General features: G+C 41.3%; 1 protein-coding gene across 2 annotated transcripts in view; it reads right to left on the bottom strand.

The window, feature by feature from the left end:
- The window catches only part of GRID1 (glutamate ionotropic receptor delta type subunit 1), a 680012-nt gene that overhangs the window by 105665 nt on the left and 546652 nt on the right, over positions 1-27695 (bottom strand). For both annotated transcript variants that reach the window (XM_060080592.1, XM_060080683.1), the window contains exons 9-12: positions 14122-14223; positions 12470-12667; positions 8489-8813; positions 7177-7315 (exon numbers count right to left, since the gene is read on the bottom strand). In XM_060080592.1, coding sequence (XP_059936575.1) covers positions 7177-7315; positions 8489-8813; positions 12470-12667; positions 14122-14223 — 764 coding nt within the window. The remainder of the gene's footprint in view (positions 1-7176; positions 7316-8488; positions 8814-12469; positions 12668-14121; positions 14224-27695) is intronic.

The following is a 27695-nucleotide window of genomic DNA, read 5'->3' as shown; positions in this document are numbered from 1 at the left end:
TGCTCTAGAGCCCATGAGCCACAACTACTGAAGCCAGTGTGCTGTGCTCCACAATAAGAGAAGCCACTGCAATGAGAAGCCCGCGCACTGCAATACAGAGTAGCCCCCGCTCTCTGCAATTAGAGAAAGCCCACGTGCAACAAAGAAGACCCAATGCAGCCAAATAAATAAATAAATGATTTTAAAAAAGGAGGGCCTCCCTGGTGGCGCAGTGGTTGAGAGTCCGCCTGCCGATGCAGGGGATACGGGTTCGTGCCCCGGTCTGGGAGGATCCCATATGCCGCGGAGCGGCTGGGCCCGTGGGCCATGGCCGCTGGGCCTGCGCATCCGGAGCCTGCGCATCCGGAGCCTGTGCTCCACAGCGGGGGAGGCCACAACAGTGAGAGGCCCGCATACCACAAAAAAAAAAAAAAAGGAGAAGAAACACCAGTCTTCATCAAACTCTTACCAAAAAAAATTCAAGAGGAGGGAATACTTCCTAATTCATTTTACAAGGCCAGCATTACCTTGATACTAAAGTCCAAAAAAGACACTACAAAAAAAGAAAACTAGAAACCAATATTCCTAATGAATGTTGATGCAAAACTTCTCAGTGAAATACTTGCAAACTGAGTTCAACAGCATATTAAAAGGAATATGTACCATGACCAAGAAGGCTTTATTCCTGGAATGCAAGAATGGTTCAACATAAAAAATTTTATCAATGTAATATAGCACATTAACAGAATGAAGATACAAACCACATTATCATCTCAATGCAGAAAAAGCATTTGAAAAAATCCAGCACCCTTTCATAATAAACACTCAACAGGCTAGGAATAAAAGGAAACAACCATAATGTAACAATGGTTGAGAAACCCAAAGCTAACGTCATACTCAATGGTGAAAGACTGAAAGAATTTTCTCTAAAATTAGGAACAAGACAAGGATATCTTCTTTTACCATGTAGTACTCAACATAGTACTAGAAATCATAGTTAGACAATTAGGTAATAAAAAGAAATAACTGGAAATAAACTGGAAAGGAAGAAGTAAAAGTATCTCTGTTGTCAGACAACATGACCTTATATGTAGAAAATGCTAAAATTAGACACACATATGCAAAAACACACACACAAAACTATTAGAACTAACAAATTAATTAAGCAATGTTTCAGGATACAAAAATCAATGCACAAAACCCAGCTGCATTTCTATACATTCACAATGAACAGTCTGAAAGGGAAATTACAAAAACAATTCCAATTACAATAATATCAAAAAGAATAAAATACTGAAGAAAAATAACAAAAAGGCAAAAGGCATGTACACCAAAAACTAAAAATTTTGGAAAAAGAATTTAAAACACAAATAAATGGAATGAATCCTGTATTCATGGATTGGAAGACTTAATATTGTTATGATGTCAATACTACCTAAAGCAACCTATAAATTCAATGCAACCTCTATCAAAATTCCAATGATGTTTTCTGCAGAAATAGAAAAATCCACCCTAAAATTCATATGAATCTCAAGGGATGCCAAATAGCCAAAACAATCTTGATAAAGAACAAAGTTGGAAATCTCAAACTTCTGAATTTAAAATGTACTACAAGCCACAGTAATCAAAACAGTGAGGAACTGGCATGAGGACAGACATACAAACAAATGGAATAGAATAGACAACATAGAAATACTGTCCCATAAGTGGTCAAATGGCTTTCAACAATGGTGTCAAGATTTCTTAGTTATGACAACAAAAGCAAAGGCAATGACAACAACAAAGAAACAGATAATTTGGACTTCATCAAAATTTTTTAAAAAAATTCTGCATCCAAGGACACTATCAACAGAAAGAAAAGGCAACCCATGGAATGGGAGAAAGTATTTGCAAATCACATATCTCATAAGGGATTAATATCCAGAATATAAAAATCTCCTATAAATCAGTAAGAAACAAACAAAAACAACTCAATTAAAAGTGGGCAAAGGACTTGAATAGAAATTTCTATAAAGAAGGTATGCAAATGGAAAATAAACACATGAAAATATGCTCAACATCTCTAATCATGAGGGAAATGCAAATCAAAACCAAAATGAGATCACTTCATCCCCATTAGGATAGCTATTACAAAAATAAAAACAAAAAGCCAAAACAAAAACAAGAGTTGGTGAGGATTTAAAGAAACTGGAATCCTTATGTCTTGCTGGTGGGAATTTGAAATGGTGCAGCTACTGTGGAATATGGTAAGGTAGTTCCTCAAAATTATTAAACATAAAATTTCCATATGATCCAGCAGTTCCACTTCTGACTATATACACAAAAATATTGAAAGCAGGGACTTGAACAGCTATTTTTATGCTTATATTTATAGCAGCATTATTAAATAATAGCCAAAAGATGGAAGCAACCCATGTTCCTGGACAGATGAATAGATCAATAAAATGTGGCATATACATACAATGAAATGCTATTCATCCTTAAAAAGCAAGGAAATTCTGACACAATGACAAAATGGTGAAACTTGAAGACATGCTAAGTGAAATAAACCAGTCATAAAAAGACAAAAACTGTATTATTTCACTTATATGAGGTACCTAGAGAGTCAGATTTATAGAGACAGAAAATAGAATGGTGGTTTCCAGGGTCTGGGGAAGAGGGGAATAAAGAATATTGTATATATGTTTGCAAGATGATGTGATCTAGAGATAGTAGTGATATTTGCAGAACACTGTGATTATACTTAATGACACTGAATTGTACACTTAAAATGATTAAAATGATAAAATTTATGTTATGTATATTTTACCACAATTTTAAAAACAAAAATAAAAAAACAACAAACATGCATTTTAATAATATATTCTAATATCTAGGTAAATTTGTTTTTTAAAAAAAGTGAAGTTTATTCAGTAAGTAAAATACCAAAAAATAACAATTTAAAAACTAACTTTAGAAGACTATCCATTGAATAAATTGGAAAAAGAGCTAATTATCTCCTAAAAAGGAAGGGATCAGACAGCTTCAAAAATAAGTTGTTGGGGCAGGGGTGCAGTGGAACAGAATAATATAGGAGCAAAGTTTTTGTACACTATTAAAATAAGGTAGTATTAATCCAAGTTAAATTGCTATAAACTAAGATATTAATTGTAATGCCTAGGCTAACCACTAAGAATATAACTCAAAAAATATATAGTAAAAGAAACAATAAGGTAATTAAAATGGTATGCAAAACATATCTACTTAACACAAAATAGGCAGTAATGGAGAAAATGAACAACAAAAAAGATGTAAGACATATATAAAATGAATAGCAAAATGGCAGAAGTGAAGTCTTCTTTATCACTAATTACATTAAATATAAATGGATTAAACTTTCTGATTAAAATGTAGACATTGGTAGATTGAATTAAAAACCACAATTCAACTATTTGCTGTGTAGAAGCTACTCGCTTTAGATAGAGACAGATAGATTGAAATGATATAAAAGGATAGAAAAAGTATTCTGTACAAACAATAATCAAAAGAGAACTGAAGTGGCTATGCTAATGATCAGAAAAAGTAGACTTTAAAACAAAAATTTTATGAGAAACAAAGAACATTATATAATGATAAAACAGCCATCAATAAGAATATATAACAATTATAATTATAAACATATACACATGTAACAAATGAAGAGAAATTGATAAAATTGAAGGGAGAAAGAGGCAGGTCTACAAAAATAGTTGGAGACTTCAATATCCCACTTTCAGTAATTGATAGAACAAGGCAGAAGATCAACAAGTAAATGAAAACATGAACAACACTATAAACCAACTAGACTTGATGAAATAGACAATATGAATTGCCCTATAGCTATGAAAAATTTAATTCACAATTTAAAACCTCCAAAAATATGAAATCTCCATGCCTGGATGGTTTCCCTGGAGAATAATGCCAAACACTTAAAGATGAATTAACAGCAATTTTACATAATCTCTTCCAAAAAATAGAAGATGATTTCCTAAATCACTTTATGAGGCCAGTGCTACCCTGATATCAAAACCAGACAAAGACGCTACAAATAAAAGTACAGGGCCTCCCTGGTGGCGCAGTGGTTAAGAGTCCGCCTGCCGATGCAGGGGATACGGGTTCGTGCCCCGGTCTGGGAGGATCCCATATGCCGCGGAGCGGCTGGGCCCGTGAGCCATGGCCGCTGGGCCTGCGCATCCGGAGCCTGTGCTCCGCAACGGGAGAGGCCACAACAGTGAGAGGCCCGCATACCGCAAAAAAATAAAAAATAAATGTTGAAAAAAAAAAAAAGTACAAGCCAATATTTCTCCTAAGTTTAGATGCAAAAATCCTCAACCAGAATATCAGCAAACAGAATTCAACAATATATGAAAAGAATCATAGACCATGACAAAGTGAGATTCATTCAAGATATACATTTGAAAAAACAATCAATTTAATCTACCATATTAATAAGTTAAAGAAGAAAAAGCATATAATTATGGCAAGCAATGTAAAAAAAGCATTTGGCAAAATCCAGTACCCACTCATGATAAATATTCTCAGCAAATCATGATCTTTTGGCTTAAAGCAATTATAACTATAATTAATGCAATTCCTATCAAAACCACAGAATTTTTTTATATAGCCATAGACAAACTTATTCTAAAATTTGTATGGAAAATGCAGGCCCCAGAATAGTTAAAACAATCTTGACAAAGAACAATAAAATGGGAGGAATCACTATGCTCAGTATTAAGGCTTACTCTGCAGCCACAGTAATCAAGACAGTGTGCTATTGGCAAAGGAATCAGCACATAGATCAATGGAATGAATAGAGAACCCAGAAATAGACCCACATAAATATGTTCAACTGATTTCGGACAAACTTAAATAGTAATTAAATTAATAAGTGGTGTTATAGCAATTGGACATCCGTAGCCAAAAAAAAAAAAAAAAAAAAAAGAGAACTCAAACTTCACACCTTATACAAAAATTAACTCAAAACTGATTGTGGACCAAAATGTAAAATGTAAAACTAAAAAACTTTTAGAAAAACAAGCAAACAAACGAACAAACAATCCCAGATTCTCTTCAGGGTCTAGGGCTAGGCAAAGAGTTAGACTTGATACCGAAAGCATGATCCACAATAGAATAAATTTATAAATTAGACCTCATAAGAATTAAAAACTCTTCTTTGTGAAAGACCTTGATAAGAGGTTGATAAAACAAACTTCAGAGTGGGGGAAAATATTTGCAAACCACACATCTGGCAAGAAACCAGTGTCTAAAATATATAAAGAACTTTCAAAACTCAACATTAACAATCCAGTGAGAAAATGGGCAAAACACATGAAAAGGTATTTCACCAAAGAGAATACACAGATAGCAATAAGCACATGAAAAGGTATTCAATATAATTAGTCGTTAGGGAAACACAAAACCACAACGCGCTATCTCACCACGCCTATCAGAATAGTAAAAATAAAAAACAGTGACAACACTAAATATTGGCAAAGAGGCAAAGAAACTGGATCATTCCTACATTACTAGTAATGTAAAATGGTACAGTCACTAGAAAGCAGTTTGATCCTTTTTTAATAAAACAACATGTTATTACCACAGATGCAGCAATTACATTCTTGGGTATGTATCACATATTAATAAAAACATGTTCACACAAACCTACGCACAAATGTTCACAGTGGCTTTATTCATAATTGCCCAAAACTGGAAACAACCCAGATGTCCTTCAATAGGTGGATTGTTAAATAAACTGTGCTATATTGGCTTCTACCAAGCAAAAAGAAGCAATGAACTATTAATACACATAACAATTTGAATGAATCTCCAGAGAATTATACTGAAAGAAAAAGTCAATCCCCAAAGTGTGATTCAATTTATTTAACATATTTGAAACAACAAAATTTTAGAGATGGAGCACACATTAGTGTTTTCCAGGTGTTAAGAACAGGACTGGAGGGGAAGAAGTGCAAAGGAGGTGAGTGTGGTTATAAAAGAACAATACAAATCTACACATACGATAAGATTGTGTAGAATCAAATGCACACACACACACACACATAGAAATGAGGGCAAGTACAAATGAGATATCTGAATAGAATCAGTCAATTGTATCAACGTTAATATCCTGGTTTTGCAAAATGTTACCATTGGGGCAAACTTGTTAAAAGATATTTTGAGATCTCTCTGCATTACTAATGATAATTGCATGTGAATCTATAATTATCTCAATAAAATATCAATTAAAATAAAGACTAGATAATGTCATTCTGAATTTTGAATCCTAATCAAGAATCTGACCTCTTTCAAATAGGCAGTTGGGAGCTATAGAAGCTGGTTGAGTATGGATGACTTGATTATAGGGCTATGGATCAAAAGAATCAATATGATGATAGTAAGTATGATGAATTAAAGGAGAAATTACTGAAGGCAGGGACACATAAAACCATAATCAGGGATCAAGTAAGAGGTGATACTGAAGAGGGCGTTGCACCCAAGGAAGTATGGACTAGATCTTTGCCTTTGGTCAGTTCAGCGATGACATATCCAACAGACATTCACTTTGTCCAAGCTCTTTTGTAATTCACACAGTATGTGAGAATCTGACTATAAAGCAAAGGCATTTCCAAGTTATTTCACTATGTTGAACTAATTCTTTTATGCCATATTTTTAACATTTTGGTTAAAATGAAACATTTTTAGTCCTTGGTTTCAATAATTTTACAATTTTGTAACTGTAAGTGACATAAATTTTCTAATCACTGTGATAACTGGCATGTTTTAAAAAATAATTTTTAGATATTTGAAGATTGGAAAAATATATTAGACTTGTGGTTTTAATTAATTTTAATTAAATGTTTAAAACTTTTGATTAGATAAGTTTGTAATCAATATTGAAAGGTCTGAGGACTTTTAATTTGTTAATTTTTAATGTTTTGATTTATTAGTCTTATAAGCAGAATTTAAATGTTCAAAGAAATATTTAATGAATTTATACATTGTTTAATTGTGCATGAAATAAAATACAACAGGAGTGATGCTCCTCATGCATTAAAGATTACTGTCATCGAATTGCAGATCTGGAATCTTAAGTCCTTCTCTGCCTCCTTGACACCAGGCTGCCCTGGCTAGGTTTGCATCCTCTCTTTACAGCCTTCTGGAAGGAGTAATGGATCTTACCTTATGGGGTTATCCATCCTGGACACTGTGAGGAAGGCAGCAAGATTGGCTGTGTAGGAGGAGCACACAATGAGGGTGAAGAGCCACCAGCTGCCCATCACGATTCGCATGGCCATGGAGTTCGCTGAGGATTCACCACCTGCAGGAGGCACGCAAAGGGGATTGGTCCTGGGCTTCTGCTCTTGCTTGCATCTCCAGAGAAATTCTCTGCCCTGCGGCCAGGCATAGGGAACCACCCCTGGTGGGGAGCTGGGGATCAGGAAAGTGACTGCCGGCTGGTTATGGTGGGCTCTGACAATTCTGGGGAAAAAGTGCTAGGACCACCAATCTTGGAAAGGGATGGCAGACCACAAAATACGGAAAAGCTAGGATTGGCATTTTTAGTGGCAGGATGTTTGTCAAAATGCCAACAGCAGAGGTCTGAATATCAAAATCTTCTAGTTAGAAGATTCTACCTCACTGTGTTGAGAACTTTCAGGGCTGCAACCCTATGTAATGTCCCTTTCATTTTAAATTCACATGGAACAGTCTCAGGAATTCTGTAAATGTAAAATTACCTCCTACCTGGAGAATTTCCTGGCTTTCTTTTAAGAAATGAGATGCACCATATCACTTTTATTATTACTCAGCCCTCACTAGATGACCTTTATTTTTCCTATGATTTTCAGAAATCACTGCGTGTGACTTGTAGTCAGAAGCTGCCTCTTTGAGGCCAATTGTTTCTCCTTGTTCCCTTAGGTGGTAGCAGAAGAAAACTCCTCACTGACTATTCTTATATAACCTCTCAAGCAAGTGATACATACATTTGCCATGGTGCAAATAAGGCTAGGACTCACGTTAGGAAATTTGCAATTTGTTGTTTCCAGTCAAAACTGCACAATCCTGTAACTCCCCAAGTGCTATCCAGACTTCTCAGAGACAGGAGACTTTGTATCTCAAGAATGGCTGGAGTACCGCTTAGATGATTGCAAAACAATTTTGATTTTTTATCCCATTAAGACTTCAAATTTAAACAAGATAGAGTTTCTGACAACCCTGTCTGCATAACAATCAATCTAATGTGGGAGGCAAGGAAAGTGCAAAGCAGAACTCCGAGGTTAATTTTATCTAAAGTGGAAAATCAGGACTTGAAGTTAAGTTCCGTGTTGTCATTTCATTTAGTTCCTATCTGGTGTTACTCAGAGAAACTGGGAGCAGCATGATATTAGGACTACCTTAGAGATTAAATAAAATTGCATTTAAAATGACTTTGGCAAAATGCGTTCCTCCAAGCCCCTGGGGCTCTTCCAACACTGAGAAACCAGGAGGGTACCTTGCTGTACGAAGGCTCCGTAGACGATCCAGATGGCACTGTTTAAGGTGGCAGAAGCAGATGGCCGGGGCTGGGCAGCACTCTGAGCCCTCACGGCCTGTATCCGGTTCAACACAAATATCAGCACGCCAACCACAGGGATGGCTGCTGCAATGCAGGCCCACACGGCAAAATCAAAAGGAGCAAAAAGGGAGAAGATGCTGATTTTCTCCTCGGGCTTCTTGATGAGGATGCCCACCGAGTAGTCCATGTACCGCTTGCTGAAGTCCACCACGCTCTCCCTCTCCGGGGTGATGGTGATGGCGGAGATGGCTAGGTCTGCTCTCTGAAAGGCAAACCCATCTCATCAGACAGCAGTCCTCAGTTTACCACTAGGTTCTCCCCTGGGTCAAGGCCTGTCCTCTGCCCTTTGGGTTGTTCAGTTCAGAGGAAATGGATTCGAGAGTTGACACCTCGTGACTTTGAATGTTGTAAGGAAAATCCAGCACTAAGGTGTCTGTTATTACCTCTTTCACCTTACAAATTTCTCTCCCAAACCCTAAAAACTCCTGGAAACCACTTCTGGAGGAAAGAGTCTATAACCATCTTCATTCTTGTGTGAATTACAGTTTTTCTTCACTTTCTTAGCAGTCTCCTTAGTGAACTATCTCCTTTCTTTTGCTGGTATTTCCCTCTTACCACCCACCCCCATCCCCGCCCCAACTCCCTTCTATCTTCTTCTGGCCTTATCTACATCCTTGCTATACTTCAAGGCCACAGGGACACTCCATTTTTCCATCAAACCTCTCCAAATGCCATTAGCCCACACAGGTATCTCTCTTTTCTAAAATACTTTAGAAGTTATATGGTGAGTATACAACTACCTTGAATCTCATTAGTGTATCAGGCCTAGATTGTTTTATATGCAGACTCTATGTCAGAGAATAACATTCTCCAAGAAAAAAGGGGTCATCCACTTCCTTTGATCTTCTGCCTGCCTTAACTCATGGCTTCTCAAGACATATGGGCTGCTTCGTCCTTTAGTAAAGCCATGCTGTGAAGGGGCTCTCTGGGCATCCTGTGCTGAGACCTCAAAAGTACCTCCCAAGACTTTTGCTTTCCAAGATGAGCTTAATTTAAAAATAGACAAAGAGGGCTTCCCTGGTGGTGCAGTGGTTAAGAATCTGCCTGCCAATGCAGGGGACACGGGTTTGAGCCGTGGTCCGGGAAGTTCCCACATGCCACGGAGCAACTAAGCCTATGTGCCACAACTACTGAGCCTGCGCTTTAGAGCCCGCAAGCCACAACTCCTGAAGCCCAGGTGCCTAGAGTCCGTGCTCTGCAACAAGAGAAGCCACCACAATGAGAAGCCCGTGCACCGCAACAAAGAGTAGCCCCTGCTCGCGCAACTAGACAAAGCCCACGAGCAGCAACAAAGACCCAACGCAGCCAAAAATAAAGAAATAAAATAAATAAATTTAAAATGCCTTAAAAAAATAGACAAAGACCCATTAATAGTCTCATGCTCTACTAACTGAGCTAGTCGGGCACCCAAGACCCCATTAAGATGGAACTAGATTGTGAGGTTAAAGCTGCCAAGACTGGTGGAGACTAGGATCCTTATGCCTAGGTGGATGTTAACATAAGAGCATTAAAATGTACAGTGATCATCTCTATCTTGGCTCTGGGGTCTCTTAAGTAGGAGGCATCGTCAGAACTAGGTTTATTTTAGAATGACCAGTTGTGACAGCTGATCCAAACTACACATTCAAATTGGGGAAAACTATATAGAAGGATTTTATCAGGTCCAATATGCGGGCTAGAGGGGCAAATATACTGACTTCTAAACTGTGAAATCCAACAACATACCTAGAGTAAAGAGAAAAAATGGTGGAGGTGGCCGTGTCAGAGATCTCAGACTTGCCACATTTGCATCTCTGGTTCTTGCTTCTCTTCTCAGAAACCCATGATCCAGGGAGGTTTTCTGGTTTTTCTGGTTTGTTTGTTTGTCTGTTTTGGTTTTGTTTTGTTTAAGTCTGGGGCATATTTAATGACAGAGAAAGAAATCTAGGGGATCAGGATAGGTTAACAACATAGGATGGAGGGAAACTAATTTATGAAACCAGGTCCAGAGGAGGAACAAGAGAGTTGACTCGTGATGCTGGTGGAGGGGTGAGCTGTAACAGGAGGGAAAACACTCCCCCTACCCCGAAACTGGAGGCGAGGGCACGTGTCTGCAGATATGAACTTCATAGGAAGTTGAAGTAGAATCTCATGCCCAGATGTCTCCATTTCTTTCCCTAAAATAAGAGCACTTTGCTTTCTAATTTAAGATAGAAGATAATTAGGTTGCTTGAAGAGAAAGATAAAGTTTTGAAACAGTCTCTAAGGAACGTAGCCAAGGGGCCCAATAAAGGACATGTTAAGGAACTGTCCCGAAGGCCCAGTTGAGTTGGGAGGCCACACATTGTTCATACATCCATCTGGACAAACTTGTGATTTTCTCCTCTAACTGCATACAGCAAGCTGGATGTCAGAGTCAGAGGGTAGATAATACAACCAGGTCAGGGTTTCAATGTAACAAGAAATCAAGAATAATTTAGGAGAATCATACAGGATGAAGGGAACAGGGGTTTATCTGGACGACCACAGAGGATGCACCAGGAAAGGATGCAGTATCAGAAGGGCACAGAAATCTTAGAGAAGAATGAACCTCAAATACATGTGCCAAGTGAAAAGGGCCAGACACAAAAGACCACATATGGTATGACTCCGTTTACAGTAAATGTTTGCAAAAGCAAATCTATAGAGCTAGAAAGTAGATTAAAGGTTGCCTCCGGCTGGGGTTGAGAATGGAATTAACTGTAAATGAATATGAGGGATCTCATTGGGGTGATGGAAGTACTGTAAAACTAGATATGGTGAAGACTGCACAATTCACTAGATTTCCTAGAAATCACTGAATGATACATCTGAAATGGGTGAATTTGATATATAACTTTTTCCACAATAAAGTTGTTGTGTGTGTTTTGTTTGTTTGTTTGTTTTTTAAGCTTAGGAGAAACCGGAGAGAATACAAGCCTCGTGTCTGCATTCATGGGTTATAAAGCAGAGGACCTGTGTTTTAGGAACAAAGGCCAGAAAGAGTCAGAAGGACGACAGGATTTAGTCATGGATTGGGACAGTGACAGTGACATGCAAGACGCTAACAGGATGCATGGGGGCAGGTCCTCAAAGGTCACTGGAGGTGAAGGGGGTCAAAGCACTCGAAGCCCAGGGTGCTCCGTAGGGATGTCAGAAACATCAAGATTGATGGCAACAGTAATACTGGAGCGGGAGGGCTTGAGCAGATCCACCAATGTAAATGGTTGTCAGGAAATGACCTAGAGGTCATAAGACGGAAGGGTCAAGGATGGGGACACAGCAAATTGGCCTCACGCCATGAATCTAAATGAGGACCCAGGTTCTACAGGAAGGAGGAAGATTAATGATTTGAAATTAATCTGAGGAGCTGGGGAATGCCGTATCACTTATACGTAGCAATGCAGACACACCCACACACTCATTCACCTACACACATGCATGTGGACACACACGATATACACGCCCACTTGTGGGCCTTGAAGAAGAGAAGAAGCATGCACCAGTCCCCCCCGAACCACCCCTCGCGAGAATTGGGTTCCTACTGCAGCCCAAATGTGGGAGTGGATTTCATAAAGTGTGGATTACAGAACAGGCACAGTGGACACGTTTCAAAGGAATGAGAGCAATGGGCACAGAAGGAAAACACAAAGTGCCAGGGAATTAGAAAATAAAAGAGCAAAAGTGGATATAGCAGGGAGGAGGGGGGTGGAGGAAAAGAGGTTCTCAGTGCGTGGAGAGTGGTAACTGTGGTCTGTCTAGCTGGTCCCATGGTTCCAACTTCATAATGGACCCAATTTAGACATCACCCCAGAGGCAGACTGGCGTATCCCTCCCCATGGACCTGCGTTTGGGACCTACCTTGCTGATGAGCTCCCCGATCATCCCGTTCCAGGAGGTGTTATGGAGCTGGTGACCGTACCTGCCATCGGGGGCCTGGTAAATCTCGTATTTGAAGCCCAGAGCCTTGGCCAGTGCATCCAGGACATCGATGGAGAACCCTTTGTAGCGCTTGGGCTGTCCAAGGATGTTCTCAGCCACCATCACAAAAGGCTCTTCCTGAGGACAACAAAATGAATGTTCTTCAACTAAATCACAGGTTCATTAACACACATCTTTCCAGGGTATTATTAGAGAGACCAATCCGATGAACCATAATTTCAGAACGTTTGTGGACATGTGCATTGTATTTAGCCAATTTAGGCCTGGAGTCTGAACCTCTCTGCCCTTTTCTAAAGCAGTTTGTGGACACTCAGGATACAGGGCACAGGAAAATACCTCCAACCAGCATACTGATGGAGGAACAGATTTATTTGTCCTGTGTCATCTCAGACTCGGCCCAGAGCCCCATCTCCCAGAAGAGCATGGCTTGTTTTCATTCCTTCATTTATAACATTGAGGACTCTGTCCTTTGGAAATGCCATGATTCTTCAGGACCCACATAAGAAATGTGGATACCTCTCATCCAGGATATTAAATGACAATAGAGCTCTGTGATACTGGATTGAGGGAAGACAGTAATACATCTATCAGATTGTACTAGAAAATGGATGCTGAATCACAGGACAAGGCCATACTGCACGTGAAGGACAGGATAGTATTAAACCCCACGGTCTGAAAGTCCAAAGCCAGGCCATGTGCACATTCACACATTTTGTGCTGTGTCACATGTGCTCTTGTAGGGCACGTGATCATCTGGAAAACACCTCAGGCTTCCCCACCACCACCCTGTGAAACTGAACAAGAAGGAGCCTTTTGACAACAGCCCCAGAGACTACATCTCATTAATTTAATTTTTTGGGGAAATAAAGTATAATGTTTATTCCTGGTGGGCACATGGGGAATGCGGAAACGCGGCTGCCAAAGACTTCTAGAGCCAAGAGACGCCAGTGCTGCTGGGACAGAGGGGAATGTTTGGACCAGGTATGACCAGCTAATAAGAGATAAATCTAAAATGTCTCCTACAGTTCTAAAGAGATGAAGAAAGAAATGGAAAGGAAGATGTTTCTAAGGTATCTGAAATATGTAAAAGTCTCTGATTCCAGGACAACCATGCAGAGAAATTGCAACAAATGGTCTTCATTATGAACTTTGTGTCACATGGGCCCATCAGTGGTACTGGGGTCTGGACGGATGTCCTCCCAACATCCTTCTGGGGACTCTAGCTACCAGCAAAGCTCTCCTAAGGACCACCAGTAGGTCAAGATCATTTACATCCAAGAACAAGTAGAGTTGTTATGCCCGCTCTGGAGCTCAGCACGGGATCTGGATTAGTTTTCCTTCTCTAGAGCAGTCCAGTGACCTCCCATGGAACGTCTCAGAGGCTTGGGGCAGAATCTCCAATCTCACTCTTCCTTCACTATTCATAAAATTGTTTGAGTGAAAGGCCTTATGAAAGCTCAAGCCACTACTTAAGATCCCCTTCTCTCTAAACCCAGCATCAAGCCAAACAGAGAGAAGCCTCTGACTCAAAGCCTGAATGGCAGACCTCCCCCATATGCCCATGATCCTACCAAGACAGTCACCACTTTGAGAGTCAGTCCTTGGAGGCGACTGCCCATGGGCCTCTCCTGCAGGCTGCCATTCAGGCCCTTCTCCGAGTCCCACGTCGCCAGCTGTGAAGGAAAAAGGGAGTGTGAGGGACAGAACGGGCACCTGTGCAAACCTTAGGAATTGACTCCTAAACTGGGCTCCTGAATCAGGCAGATAGGTGGATAACAGCCCTAGGAGTTTCCCAGAGAGCTAGAGGCATCTTACAACCTTAGAGAGAATAAAGGTGTGACACATAGAGCTCCACTTCCTCCGGCAGCTCACCTGGATCTTGAGATCTTGCCTCATCCTTGAAATGAAACCAATTGGTAGGAACTTGTTTCTGGAATGAACATTTATGTCCAATTTTATTGTCCACCTACTGAGGCCATGTCAATGTGTCTCACACAAAGTACCCTCTTTCTTTAATACTCCTTTGACTTGCCCAGGCCAGAAGGTCCTTGAGATCACTGCTTCTATCACCAGAGCAGGATGAGATCAAAAGTGAAACAGGTAACAAAGACCCAAGTTTACAGTTGTCTTACACCCTGATGCCAGTTGCAAACAGGACCAAGAGCTCACTGCCTTCACTGTAGTGCAAACTTCATAATTTTCCCTCATAGGCAGGTGGAGGCTAAGAATACATGTGCTCTGGGTCTGCCATATCCTCCTGAGCCTGCAGGATCTGTCCAATAAATGCATTTAAGACCATCTAAGATGGTCAAGGAGACCCTATCCTGGCTCAGAAACAACTGGAGACACAGATGCTCTTGGGACTGCTTCCCTTCCCTGCATCCCTGCAGGGCCTGAGCAACAACGATGAACCCTTTCTTTGTCAGATCAGTGAATCTCAATCATTAATTGGTGAGATGTAAAAAGATACAGATATTGGCCCCATCTAAAGCCAACATAGTTAGGGTCTCAGCACTTCGACATGAGGAGTGTTAATGCTTCCCCAGCGATCCTCGTTGAAAACCGCTGCTCTTCTAGGTCACTGGGCCTCTGATGTAGCCGCACATTAGAATCTCTTAAGAGGGCTTTTAAAACCAACTAAAGCCTGCCCCCCTGCCCGAGAGTCTGATTTAACTGGTCAGTAGCGGACTGGATATGGATCGTTTAGCTCCCCAGGTGATTCTAATGCACAGCCAGGATTGTGAACCACTGCTACAGATGAAAGCAGTGATCTTCAAACCCTAATATGCAGACAAATCACCCAGGGATTTTGCATGCACTTTCTGATTCTGGGATCTGAGATTATTCCTAACAAGCTCCCATGTGCTGCTGCTGCTGATCCATGGACCATCAGTTCAGTACCAAGGGGTTAAAATTCAGACTGTCACAGTAGCACCTACCCTTTGTCAGGGAAAACCCACAAGACCCCTAGTTAGGCTGAGCAAAAGAATTACCCCTCTGTGGAAAAGTGCCACCAGGTGCCCCAAAGGAGCCACCAATAGTGCCGCTTAGGGACCCTGAGCCGTGACTGTGAGGCCACAGTTCCAGAATCTGTGGGGCCCTCTACCTGGAAGATACTAGAACCCTGAGGCCTAAAGCAGGAACATCAGAATGAGATATGTGGTTCTAGAACCAGTTTAAAGGAACCTGGAACCTCCTGCCATCACTTCCAACATGATACAAGCTAAAACCCACTTCACCCTAGATAATAGGATGCCTGGAAGTGATGAATAAATCACTTAGTTAAGAGCACAGCCACATACTCCGGGAACTCCCCACAGCCACCACTCATTCATTTGAGGGGCACTGCAGTGAAGAACAAAGTTAAGATCTATCCGAAGTCCTGTTCAAGGACATCAAAGATGCCACACTCTTGGAACTGGTATAGTGAGAAGGAAACTTCATGGCTATTTCCCTATGGGGTCTCAGGAAATAGCCCTGGGACTTGGGATCAATTCCTGCAGCCGGATTCAAATGCTGGTCAAAGGGAAAAGACAAACTCAGACAAACGGAGTCAAGGTGTTGACTCCCTGCATTCTTTGGACCCTTCGATATCAGACTCGGGGGACTCATCGTGTGTATCTGGGCAGCCTGCATCTCATCCCCATAACTGTTTAGCCCAGGCATCGGGGCTGCTTAACTCTATGTGTGATCTGCCATACCCCCTGGGTTGGGTGGTGTTATGAAGGTCCCTTTACTACCTCCATGACTTACAGAGTCATAATGGAAGCAAAGATGACATGTCAGCGCCAGGGACTGGATGTTCTGCTCTGTACCAGGACTTGAATTTGTAACACCTGCTGCCCAACCTCCTTGGCACTGGTGAAGGGGCATCTCGACTTTGTGCTGCCCTGGTTTGGATGAGCACCTGGAATGAGGCTCTGCTTGGCACTGATCAACCGGCTTTACCTGTCTTTCTATTGGGATTGTAATCAGTCATGGGAATGGAAGCAGGAAAAACAGCTGGGATAAAGCCCTGTCCTGCTAGGGTTTTAGCTCAGCTGTGAGAAATGCTCTGCCTCCCCATCCCTGTCCTCACCATCCTCTGCTTCTAGCCCACTGCCTGGCTCAAGGCAGTCGCGCCTCTGCCCCAAAGTACTGCAACAGCCTCCCCACTGTTACCCCAACCTCTCTCTCTTAACAGCCCTCCTCCATTGTGCTGATGTTTATCATAAACTCAAATACAAACTATGTTAATTAAAAATTTCTAATTGCTTCCTATTTCTTAAAGAATAAAGGCTAACACTTTTAAACTTGGCCTAAATGAAAAGGCCTTCCTGATCGAGACCCGACCTTGACTGTCAGCTTCAGTTCACTCCAACCCCACCAAATTCCTCACCTTTCTCAAGCGCATGGTGTTCCCTCCTGACTCTTTACATCCAGTTTCTTCTCCCTGGAATGCCATTTCTCTCTGGCTGGGTCTGGTAAAAAACTCTTACTCAATTTCTCAAAAAAATTAGCTCTTACTTTAGGGTAGTTTTAGATTCACAGAAAAGTCGCAGAGGTTATGCAGAGACCGTCCATATACCCCACACCCAGTTTCCCCTGTTGTTAAGATGTTACATTGGTATGATTAGTATGATACATTCCTCCCAACTAATGAAATGTTTAGTTCAATCTCCACCATTGATACAAAGCTGCAGTAGAAATGATCTTCAGTGTCTTCCACTCTAGACCTAAGTCTGTGATTCCGCTGTGCTATTTGGGTTTCTTACCCCTGTTCCCTGGGATCCAAACCCTGTCTTTATAAACTGTCTAGAGCCTTGGGCACTTGGATTGGACCTTGCCTTTCTTATTCCCATCTCAGAGTTTCTAACCGTGCCTTGAATGCCATTACTCCTCTAGACGATCAGCTCCCTATTACTGGTACAGTTTGGGAACTTGGAGGTATTAAATTAGCATATGTTGGGCTTCCCTGGTGGCGCAGTGGTTGAGAGTCCGCCCGCCGATGCAGGGGACACGGGTTCGTGCCCCGGTCCGGGAAGATCCCACATGCCGCGGAGCGGCTGGGCCCGTGAGCCATGGCCACTGAGCCTGCGCGTCCGGAGCCTGTGCTCCGCAGCAGGAGAGGCCACAACAGTGAGAGGCTCGCGTACCGCAAAAAAAAAAAAAAAAAAAAAAATATATATATATATATATATATATATCCTTAAAAAATTAGCATATGTTTATGAGCCAATATATCTATGTTCTAGGTGTGTTTCCACCACTTACCTGAGTGACCTAAGCACACTTTACAGCACAGTACTTAAACCACAAGAGGCAACAAATATTTCTGAATAAATTTAACTTCACTGAGATTCCATTTTCCTATCTATAAAATGGAATAAAAATACCTTCCCTGCCTACCATGTTGAGGGGCTGTTCAAAGGAGAAAACAGTTTTGAAATAACATGTAATAAAATAACTTCAATAATAATCACAAAGTAAAGAATCGAGATATTCAAAGGTGTGTACAATGCGACCTTAATTATGTCTTTTTTTAAAGGCAGTGGTTAAAACGGGAGGAAATGTGTTTAAATGTAATATTTAGATTTATCTTGGGGGTAGAATTATGAATAACCATGATTACTTTTTTATGCTTTCCTATGTTTTTAACAGGTTTGTCATTACTTTCACAAAAAGGAAAATACGCTTTTGATAAAAATAGCTAGCACGGGTGATAAGGCAAAATCCTGTCACATGCACTTGTATGATTGAGGGCTGAATGGAAGGAAGCAATCAGAGTCAAATTATCTATCGGTAGGTCAAGACCAGTCTAAGAGTCAGAACTTAATACTGAATACATCAGTTCTCTAGTTGCAAGGAGCTATGGCCGAGGTGCCCATCTCCTAGAAGAGGCACATTGCAAGGTCTTCCAGGACAGCATCTCACATTCTAAGACACCTCCAAGATTGTGTAGGGCCCCATGAGCCTGTTTGGGTTTGGAGACAGGGCAGTGGCCCCTCCTGGGGCCCAGCTCCATGAAGACAGGCAGTCTTCCTCCACTAAGGAAGAGGGGCGGGTGGCATCAAATCTTATTAGTTACTATTCAGACCATCCTAAGGCAAAGTCATTTAAATCAAAGTGCAACTTCATGAGAGAAAGAAAAAAAATTCCTTTGAGCTGTTATTATTATTCCTATTTCTTTTGTCTGAAAGTACTTAGGGCTTAAAGGTTTTTTAGTTTATTGTTTTTCAATACTCACTTCTCTCTCCCTGGCCTTCAGGCATCCTGTACTCTAACAAAGAAAGAAAAAATACTTCAAAGAGAAACCAAAATTCTGTCTTCAAACACATCAAAGTAACCATGTTCCAGGATCTGGGAGCCTTCGAGTTGGGCAGGAAAGTGTATTATTCCCTCACATCAGCCTGAAGCCAAGTGCCCTAGGCTGAGTGAATCTCCCTATTTCCACAAAGCCTTGGCTCTTATCCAAATCTGAAGACCAGAGTGGTAAACCTTCATTTGAGTGAGGCCATCCCTCTGAGCACCCAATATGTAAGACCAGAGCAGAGAAAGTCACAATCCTTTTCAAACAAAATCTTTTGTTTAAAAGACTGAAGTGGAATTTTTAAAAAATAAAATAAAGCCTTTAAGTGGATTCCCAAACTTGCTGCCCATCAAGATTAGGAGAGACTGTGTTCTGCCTCCCTCCTGAGGACAGCTGGGGCTCCCGGATCAGAATGCTGGAGAAAAAATTTCAGATAATAAAAGCCAAATGAGGCTGATAGGCTTGATAAATGGGAAGCCAGAAAAACCTTTCACCCAAAGAAGTCCTGACACTTAGTCATACAGCTGCAGGCCATTTCATTTGTACGTAAGTGCATCTACTCTGACTTCCTCTTGTATTTTCCAGACAGAATTTTGTTTATGGGATCAATGAATTTATGGCCACAGAAACCCACTTTTGACAGCTGACCTGTCAAGATCAGTGCCTGAAAAACTAATTTCCAGCACTGTTAAACAAAACGAGAACTGCTGCTATTTGATAAGACAGCTATGATTTTCATTCATTGCCAAGATCTGCTCTACCCAGACCGGAAGCGTGGATGGAGCCAGAGGTTACAGCACAATCATCACTTGAAAGGGGATAAATGGTTTCAAAATCTGATGATGACAAACAACTGTTCAAGAGATCAGCCAACTGGAGAATAAATTTCATAAACCATTGGTCTCAGGAAAACATTTCCTGAGTCAGTCACGGGGTTCTTCATGTTTGCATTTGAGTTGTGAGATGTAGGGGTTTGGGACTTTGTGGCCTGTCCTTATTAAATACAGGACTATTAACTCTAAATGGGACAGACCTCCTTTGGAAGATTGGGCTTTGTGGTCTGTCGTCTAGTTATAGAGGTGTCGTAAAGTGCTGGTTCTCTTTTCATGGCAGGGGAGGAGCGGGGAAGGAGAGAAGAGGCAATCCAACTGCTGTGCAGCCCAGAATATGACCAGCTTCATACATTGAGCCTTGCCAATTCCTTGGGAGGAAAGAGGAAGGGAAGAAGGAAGGTAGGTTTGCTTACCCCCAAATCTTATACTTAGCTATATCCAACAAGACAATAGATCAATAACCTCTATCGTCACATTTCGCAACTGAGTGAGCAATACTTTGCTGGTAAGCTTGTTCCTCAAGAGAGCACTGGAGGCTGGAAGTGAAGTTTTTATGACCATGCCAGTCAGATCTAACAGCCATAGCTGGAGCTCCATCTGAGCTGTATCCTCATTGACCAGTGATTGCCATCAGCCGAGTGCAGACATCTTCGGCTGGCATACAGGATTCAGTATGAGGGCACATGGGTTTATCATCATGTCAGTACATGGGATTTTCTGAAATAATAAGCCCTCTATTAGCTTTTATTCCTTGGTCCATTTTTATTGGAAAACAAAACTGTCTGGTGTATGTTTCAAAAAAATCAGAGCCTTGGGTGGGGGTGGGGTGAAGGGGGAACCCGCATCTTGAATCAGCGTGCACTGGGGGATTCAGCCAGCACTGATTTCAGTCAGGAGATTGCACATTTTAAACTTTGACTAAATGCAAGGACAACATGCTTAGACACAAACAGGGCATCTTGGAAGCAGAGTGCAAGCATCTGAGGATAGGATATTAATATTTGCAGCCAGGGTTCCTGAAGGAAGGCCTACTTTGAGAATTCATTTTGGGAATTCCAGTATATCAGGGTTACTAAGGGCAGGCCTTGTAGAGTATGAACCACAGGAGATGACCATCAGATTAGATATATCTACGGAGAAAGGGGCCAGGACCACTCTGGAGGCTCCAGATGTGCTCTATAGGAGAGGGGAGGGGACTCACTCTGAGACATGGGATAACTGAAAATCTCAGCCCAGGAGCATTTGCACAGGGAATTAAGCATTTGGTGAAAGTTGTACTTTCTGAAAACAAGCCCCAGCAGAACTTAGGTTAAATGTCCAAAGGGAAGAGCCCTTAGAAAGTGAAAGAAAAGTGAAATAGGCTGGAGAGATATCACATATGGGGGCTTCATGAAAAACCTTTAGCAAGGATGAGAGAAAGATACTCCCCCAGTGGTATTACAGAGGAGGACGAGGAAAACTAGAAGTGCCCTTGAACCTGGCAAGCAGGTCATTCATGATGGAGGCCACAGACAGGCCCAAACTCTAGCCTCTCCTCTCTGAAAGTGTGGGCCCAGGGAGCCCTCTGGGAGCACAGAGGGCTCCCTGGGCCCACACTGACTGACTCTAGTGGTGCCAGCAATGAAATTCTTCCATCACATTCACAGGGAGAATGGAGGCAGTTCCACTTCTGCTTAAGATACAGAAAGCAAGATGATGTTGTCCTCATTGTAACAAACAAACAAACGAACAAAGAGTCAGAGCATCAACAGAACTATATCTTTTTTTTTTTTTTTTTTTTTTTTGCTGTACGCGGGCCTCTCACTGCTGTGGCCTCTCCCGTTGCGGAGCACAGGCTCCGGACACACAGGCTCCGCGGCCATGGCTCGCGGGCCCAGCCGCTCCGCGGCATGTGGGATCTTCCGGGATAGGGGCACGAACCCGTGTCCCCTGCATCGGCAGGCGGACTCTCAACCACTGCGCCACCAGGGAAGCCCAGAACTATATCTTAAAAATTATCCTCTGAGAAACCTGTGGTCCTAAGACCCTCTGGTGAACTGAATGTCAAAGGATGAGAAGCCCCTCCAAGGAGAGACAGCACGTAAGAAATATTTCACCTTTGGCAGAAAATGGGACAAAAGAGGTGGTAGTTATATGAGTGGATAAGAAGAAAAAAACTGAAATTTTACCAAATTCTTAAAGGCCATGTGTAGGCCAGCATGACAGTGAGGCTCCCTGGGAGCCCAGACTCAAGGGAGGCCCCAAGGGGGGGCCACATGCACTCATCAGCTCTTTCCACCAAGCCTCCACTGGGTGGAGTACAAGAAAGAAAAATAACAGAGCATCCAGAAGTTATGGGACAATATCAGATACTGTATATCCAACATAGGACTTGTGTCTGATATATGTGAAGAAACCTTACAACTCAATTACAGGAAGGCAAACGACTCAATTTTTAGAAATAGAGAAAGAACTTATTTTTCCAAAAAATATATATGAATGGAAAATATGCATATGAAAACTCAACATCATGAGTCATCATGGAAATGCAAAACAAGACCACATGGACATCCACTATACCTCACTAGAATGACTAGAATCAAAGGTTGATGTTACTGAGTGCTGATGAGGATCTGGAATGCAAAAGGTGCAGCCACCTGGAAGACAGTTTGGCAATTTCCTAGAAAGTTAAACATACACTGAGCATGCCTTCCAACAATTCCACTTCTAGTTATTTATGTAAGGAAAATATAAAATAAGTCCAACACAAAGATCAGGATGTGGCTGTTCATAGAAGCTTTATTCATAACAGCCCCAAAGTGGAAACACTCACATGTCAACCATGGTGACTGGTGAATGGATAAACAAAGTGGGGTACACTTATACAATGGAATACTACTCAGCAATAAAAAGCAACAAGCTACAGACACAGGCAACAGCACGGATAAAGCTCAAAAACATTACACCAAGGGAATGAAGCCAGACACAAAAGACCACAGACTTTATGATCCCATTTATATGACTTATTTGAAAAGGCATTATCCTAGGTCCTGAAGATAGAGCAGTGGTGGCCTGCAGCCAGGAATGGGAGGAGGGTATCAAATGCAAAGTAAAAGGAAGGCTATTTGGGGGTAATGGAAGTGTTCTATATTTTGAGTGTACTTGTGATTATACTACCATTTACATTTGCCAGAGCTGACCACACTGTACACCTAAACCAGTGAATTTATTGCAGATAATTGCATCTAAATAACCCTGACTTGTTTTATACACACATACACACATGCACATCTTGATAATGATTTGGAAAAGGGTGGAGCTATGTGCTAGAGAGGTGGGCTAGTGGCACTAACCTGTCATGTGACCCAACTATGACCTTTTGGCAAGGATGGTAAGGGGAGGATTCCCAAAATAACATGATGAGCGGTGTCAGGACACTCATGTAATTGTGCCTGAACTAGTTAGAGCTAGATGGATATCAAGTGGCCAAGAAATCATTTATCTATCTAGAAGAATTGAATTCATCTTTATAAATGTTTAGGAAGAACATAAGGGCAGTTTTACTTTCAAATGGTTCCTTGGTTTGTGGGTTTGTGTGGGAGAAAAAATAGATTACATAACATTATATATAGTATGATCCAATTTTTTTATGCTTATTTCGTTTTACACTCTCCTTGTCCTTTGTTTACTGACTCTGAGTCATCCTTTGAAGATCATTCTAGAGATGCTTCCTTGCACCTTTCACCAAGAGTACGTCTCCCGTTGGTGATCCCAATCCATAGCACGCCAGCCTTGATCCTGTGGAAATGCTTTTCACAATATATTAAAATTGCATGTCTATTATTCACAAATATACTCTATCTCTAAAAGCAGGGACTCTCTTTTCTTCATTTTGATTCTCTCAATAAAATTTTATTAGAAAAATTAATAAAATTTATCATCCCCTGGGCACTTTCTCATTAACTGTGCTGAAATTTCATGTTTTTCTCAAACTCTAACCCCCAGGATACGTCCCATATCTGAAGCTCTGTAAACGGCTTTCTCGCTCACTTCTGATTTATTTATAATGGTTGAGAGTGCCTGGGCTGGATTTCCCCTTTTGCATGATTTTGTTTTGTATACTTACTTTTAAGACTTCTAGTCATGGGAAAATGTTGGTAAAATGAATGATTCAAAAGGCATTTTAAAAAAACCCACTTTTTATGTCTTTACCTCTAGACTCTCACTGCACAAAGTGTGGTCTGTGGACCAGGACATCACATTTCCTGGAAATCTGTTTAAATCAAAGAATCTTGGCTCTATCCCATGTCTCTTGAGTCACTGTCCGCATTTTAACAAGATTCCCAGGTCACGTGTGGGCACAGAAAAATTTGAGAAGCATATTTCTCGATCATGCCACCGTGATTTCTGGCCTAGAATCTTTATGAGCTGCTTTACCTATCTGTCAATGCCTCTTATCCACCTGCTATCTAATCCCCACTCAGCAGCCAGAATTGTCTTTCCTTTCCTTTTCTTTTTTTAAATATTATTTATTTGGTTGCATCGGGTCTTAGCTGCGGCAGGAGGGCTCCTTAGTTGTGGCATGCAAACTCTTAGTTGCAGCATGCATGTGGGATCTAGTTCCCTGACCAGGGATCGAACCTGGCCCCCTGCAATGGAAATGCGGAGTCTTACCCACTGTGCCACCAGGGAAGTCCCTTTCCTTTCCTTTTTCAATAAAAATTGTTTTATTTCACTCTCTTAAAATTCTCATGTGATTTTCTGTTAAACTTGGATTTAAAGGCATGCATCCTTTTCATGGCTTATAAGACTTTCCAAGACCTGCCCCAGGCCTGCCCTTCTACCTCAGCCCCTGCCATGCTTTCCATCTTGCTTACTAAGTTCCACCAAAATGCATCGCCTTTCAATTACTCTCTCAAGCCAAGATATTTCCTGCCTTGGGAACTCTGTATACACTCTTTACTTTCCTGATAATTCTTATCTCTGTCCTTCACATTTCATGTTTGGCTCTTTCTCATCTGGCAGGTCTTACCTTTATCCTCTTGATAAGGTCAAGCTCACTCTTCCTAAATACTCAATATTCTTAAGTTCAGAACTTTGTTATTTTCTTTATAGCTCTCAAATATTGTAATTGTTAAAACCACCCTCCATGACAAATTTTTTTTTGTTTCTATCTGTTCCACTGTTTTTCTGTTTAGCTCACCATCTGATACCTAACCTCTGATACATTTCTAGCATACAGCAGGCACTTAATAAGTATTTGCTGAATAAGCAAATAAATCAATGAACTAGTCCAAGGAGTCAGCAAAGTTTTCCATAAAGGACCAGGCAGTACATATTTTAGGCTCCTTGGGTCATATGGTCTCTGGGGTCAGCTACTCATTGAGTGTGTGTGGCTTGATTCCAATAAATTTAACTTACAAAATAAATGACAAGCTAGATTTGATCCAAAACCCATAGTCTGCAGATCCTTAATAGTTAATACCTTAAAAAAATTTTTAATAGATCTTTATTGGAGTACAATTGCTTCACCATACTGTGTTAGTTTCTGTTGCACAACAAACCGAATCAGCCATATGCATACACATGTCCCCATATCCCCTCCCTCTTGAGCCTCCCTCCCATCCCCCCATCTCACCTCTCTAGGTCATCGCAAAGCACCGAGCCGATCTCCCTGTGCTATGCTGCTGCTTCCCACTAGCTAACTATTTTACGTTCGGTAGTGTATATATGTCCATGCTACTCTCACTTTGCCCCAGCTTCACCCTCCCACCCCATGTCCTCAAGTCCATTATCTATGTCTACCACTTTATTCCTGCCCAGCAACTAGGTTCATCAGTACCATTTTTTTTTTTTAGATTCCATATATATGGGTTAGCATACATTATTTGTTTTTCTCTTTCTGACTTTCTTCACTCTGTATGACAGACTCTAGGTCCATCCACCTCACTACAAATAACTCAATTTCATTTTTTTTTATGGCTGGGTAATAGTCCATAGTATATGTGTGCCACATCTTATTTATCCATTCATCTGTCGATGGACACTTAGGTTGCTTCCATGTCCTGGTTATTGTAAATAGTACTGCAATGAACACTGTGGTACATGTCTCTCTTTTTTTTTTTTTTTTTTTTGTGGTACGTGGGCCTCTCACTGTTGTGGCCTCTCCCGTTGTGGAGCACAGGCTCTGGACGTGCAGGCTCAGCAGCCATGGCTCAATGGGTCTAGCCACTCCACGGCATGTGGGATCTTCCCGGCCCAGGGCACGAACCCGTGTCCCCTGCATCGGCAGGCGGACTCTCAACCACTGTGCCACCAGGGAAGCCCCATGTCTCTTTTTGAAATATGGTTTTCTCAAGGTATATGTCCAGTAGTGGGATTGCTGGGTCATATGGTAGTTCTATTTTTCATTTTTTTAAGGAACCTTCATACTGTTTTCCATAGTGGTTGTATCAATCTACATTCCCACCAACAGTGCAGGAGGGTTCCCTTTTTACTACACCCTTTCCAGCATTTATAGTTTCTAGATTTTTTGATAATGGCCATTCTAACTGGCATGAGGTGATACCTCACTGTAGTTTTGATTTCCATTTCTCTAATAATTAGTGATGTTAAGCATCTTTTCATGTGCCTCTTGGCTATCTGTATGTCTGCCTTGGTGAAATGTTTATTTAGGTCTTCCACCCATTTTTTTTTTTTTTTTTTTTTGCTGTACAAGGGCCTCTCATTGTCGTGGCCTCTCCAGTTGCGGAGCACAGGCTCTGGACGCGCAGGCTCAGCAGCCATGGCTCATGGGCCCAGCCGCTCCACAGCATGTGGGATCTTCCCGGACCGGGGCACGAACCCGTGTCCCCTGCATCGGCAGGCGGACTCTCAACCACTGCACCACCAGGGAAGCCCTTCCACCCATTTTTTAACTGGATCATTTGTTTTTTGATATTGAGCTCCATGAGCTCTTTTTATATTTTGGAGATTAATCCTTTGTCTGTTTCATTTGCAAATATTTTCTCCCATTCTGAGGGCTTTTTTGTCTTGTTTATGGTTTCCTTTGCTGTGAAAAAGCTTTTAAGTTTAATTAAGTCCCATTTGTTTATTTTTGCTTTTATTTCCATTACTCTAGGAGATGGGTCAAAAAAGATCTTGCTGTAGTTTATGTCAGAGTGTTTTTTCCTATGTTTTCCTCTAAGAGTTTTATAGTGTCTGGTCTTACATTTAATTCTTTAATCCATTTGCAGTTTATTTTTGTGTATGGTGTTAGACAGTGTTCTAATTTCATTCTTTTACATGTAGCTGTCCAGTTTTCCCAGCACCACTTATTGAAGAGGCTGTCTTTTCTCCATTGTATGTTCTTGCCTTTGTCGTAAATCAGGTGCCCATAGGTGCATGGGTTTATCTCTGGGCATTCTATCTTGTACCATTGATCTATATTTCTGTTTTTGTGCCAGCACCATACTGTCTTGATTACTGTAGCTTTGTGGTATAGTTTGAAGTCAGGGAGCCTGATTCTTCCAACTCCGTTTTTCTTTCTATTGTTCTTTCCACCTAAAATGTTTGCCTCTCCAGCTGAACTTTTCAAAACACTATACTCCTTTCAAGGTTTAATTTGTCATTTTAAAAAGTTGTTTAACTGGCATGTTTTCCAGAAATTCCATTTTATCCCTCCAACCAGAAGTGGCAGATCCTCCTGCATCCTTAAAGCATTCTGCTTGCCCCTTTTTCATGGCATGGATCACATTCAGATTTCCCCGACAGTTCCTGCAGCAGGCTATATTTTCTAAAGATGGATATGACAATGTTTCCCATCCCACATTCTCTTCTATAATATGACTTCACCACCCCCTATCAAGAAGTGACAATTAATTCCCTTCTCTCTTAAAATCTGGTCTGAATCTGATGCTGCATGTCTTTGAGTCTAGGTCAGAAACTTCTGCTTGCCTCTTGGGATGCTCGCTCTAGGAAAGGGATTTTCAACATCAACAACATTGACATTTGAGGCCAGATAGTTCTTTGTTGCAGAGGGTGGGGTGTCTGTCCTGTGCATTGT

Source organism: Mesoplodon densirostris, chromosome 1 (genome assembly GCF_025265405.1).
Source record: "Mesoplodon densirostris isolate mMesDen1 chromosome 1, mMesDen1 primary haplotype, whole genome shotgun sequence".
Taxonomy (NCBI): Eukaryota; Metazoa; Chordata; class Mammalia; order Artiodactyla; family Ziphiidae; genus Mesoplodon; species Mesoplodon densirostris.
Note: the sequence above shows the minus strand (reverse complement) of the source record. Positions and strands in the feature narration are given on the sequence as shown.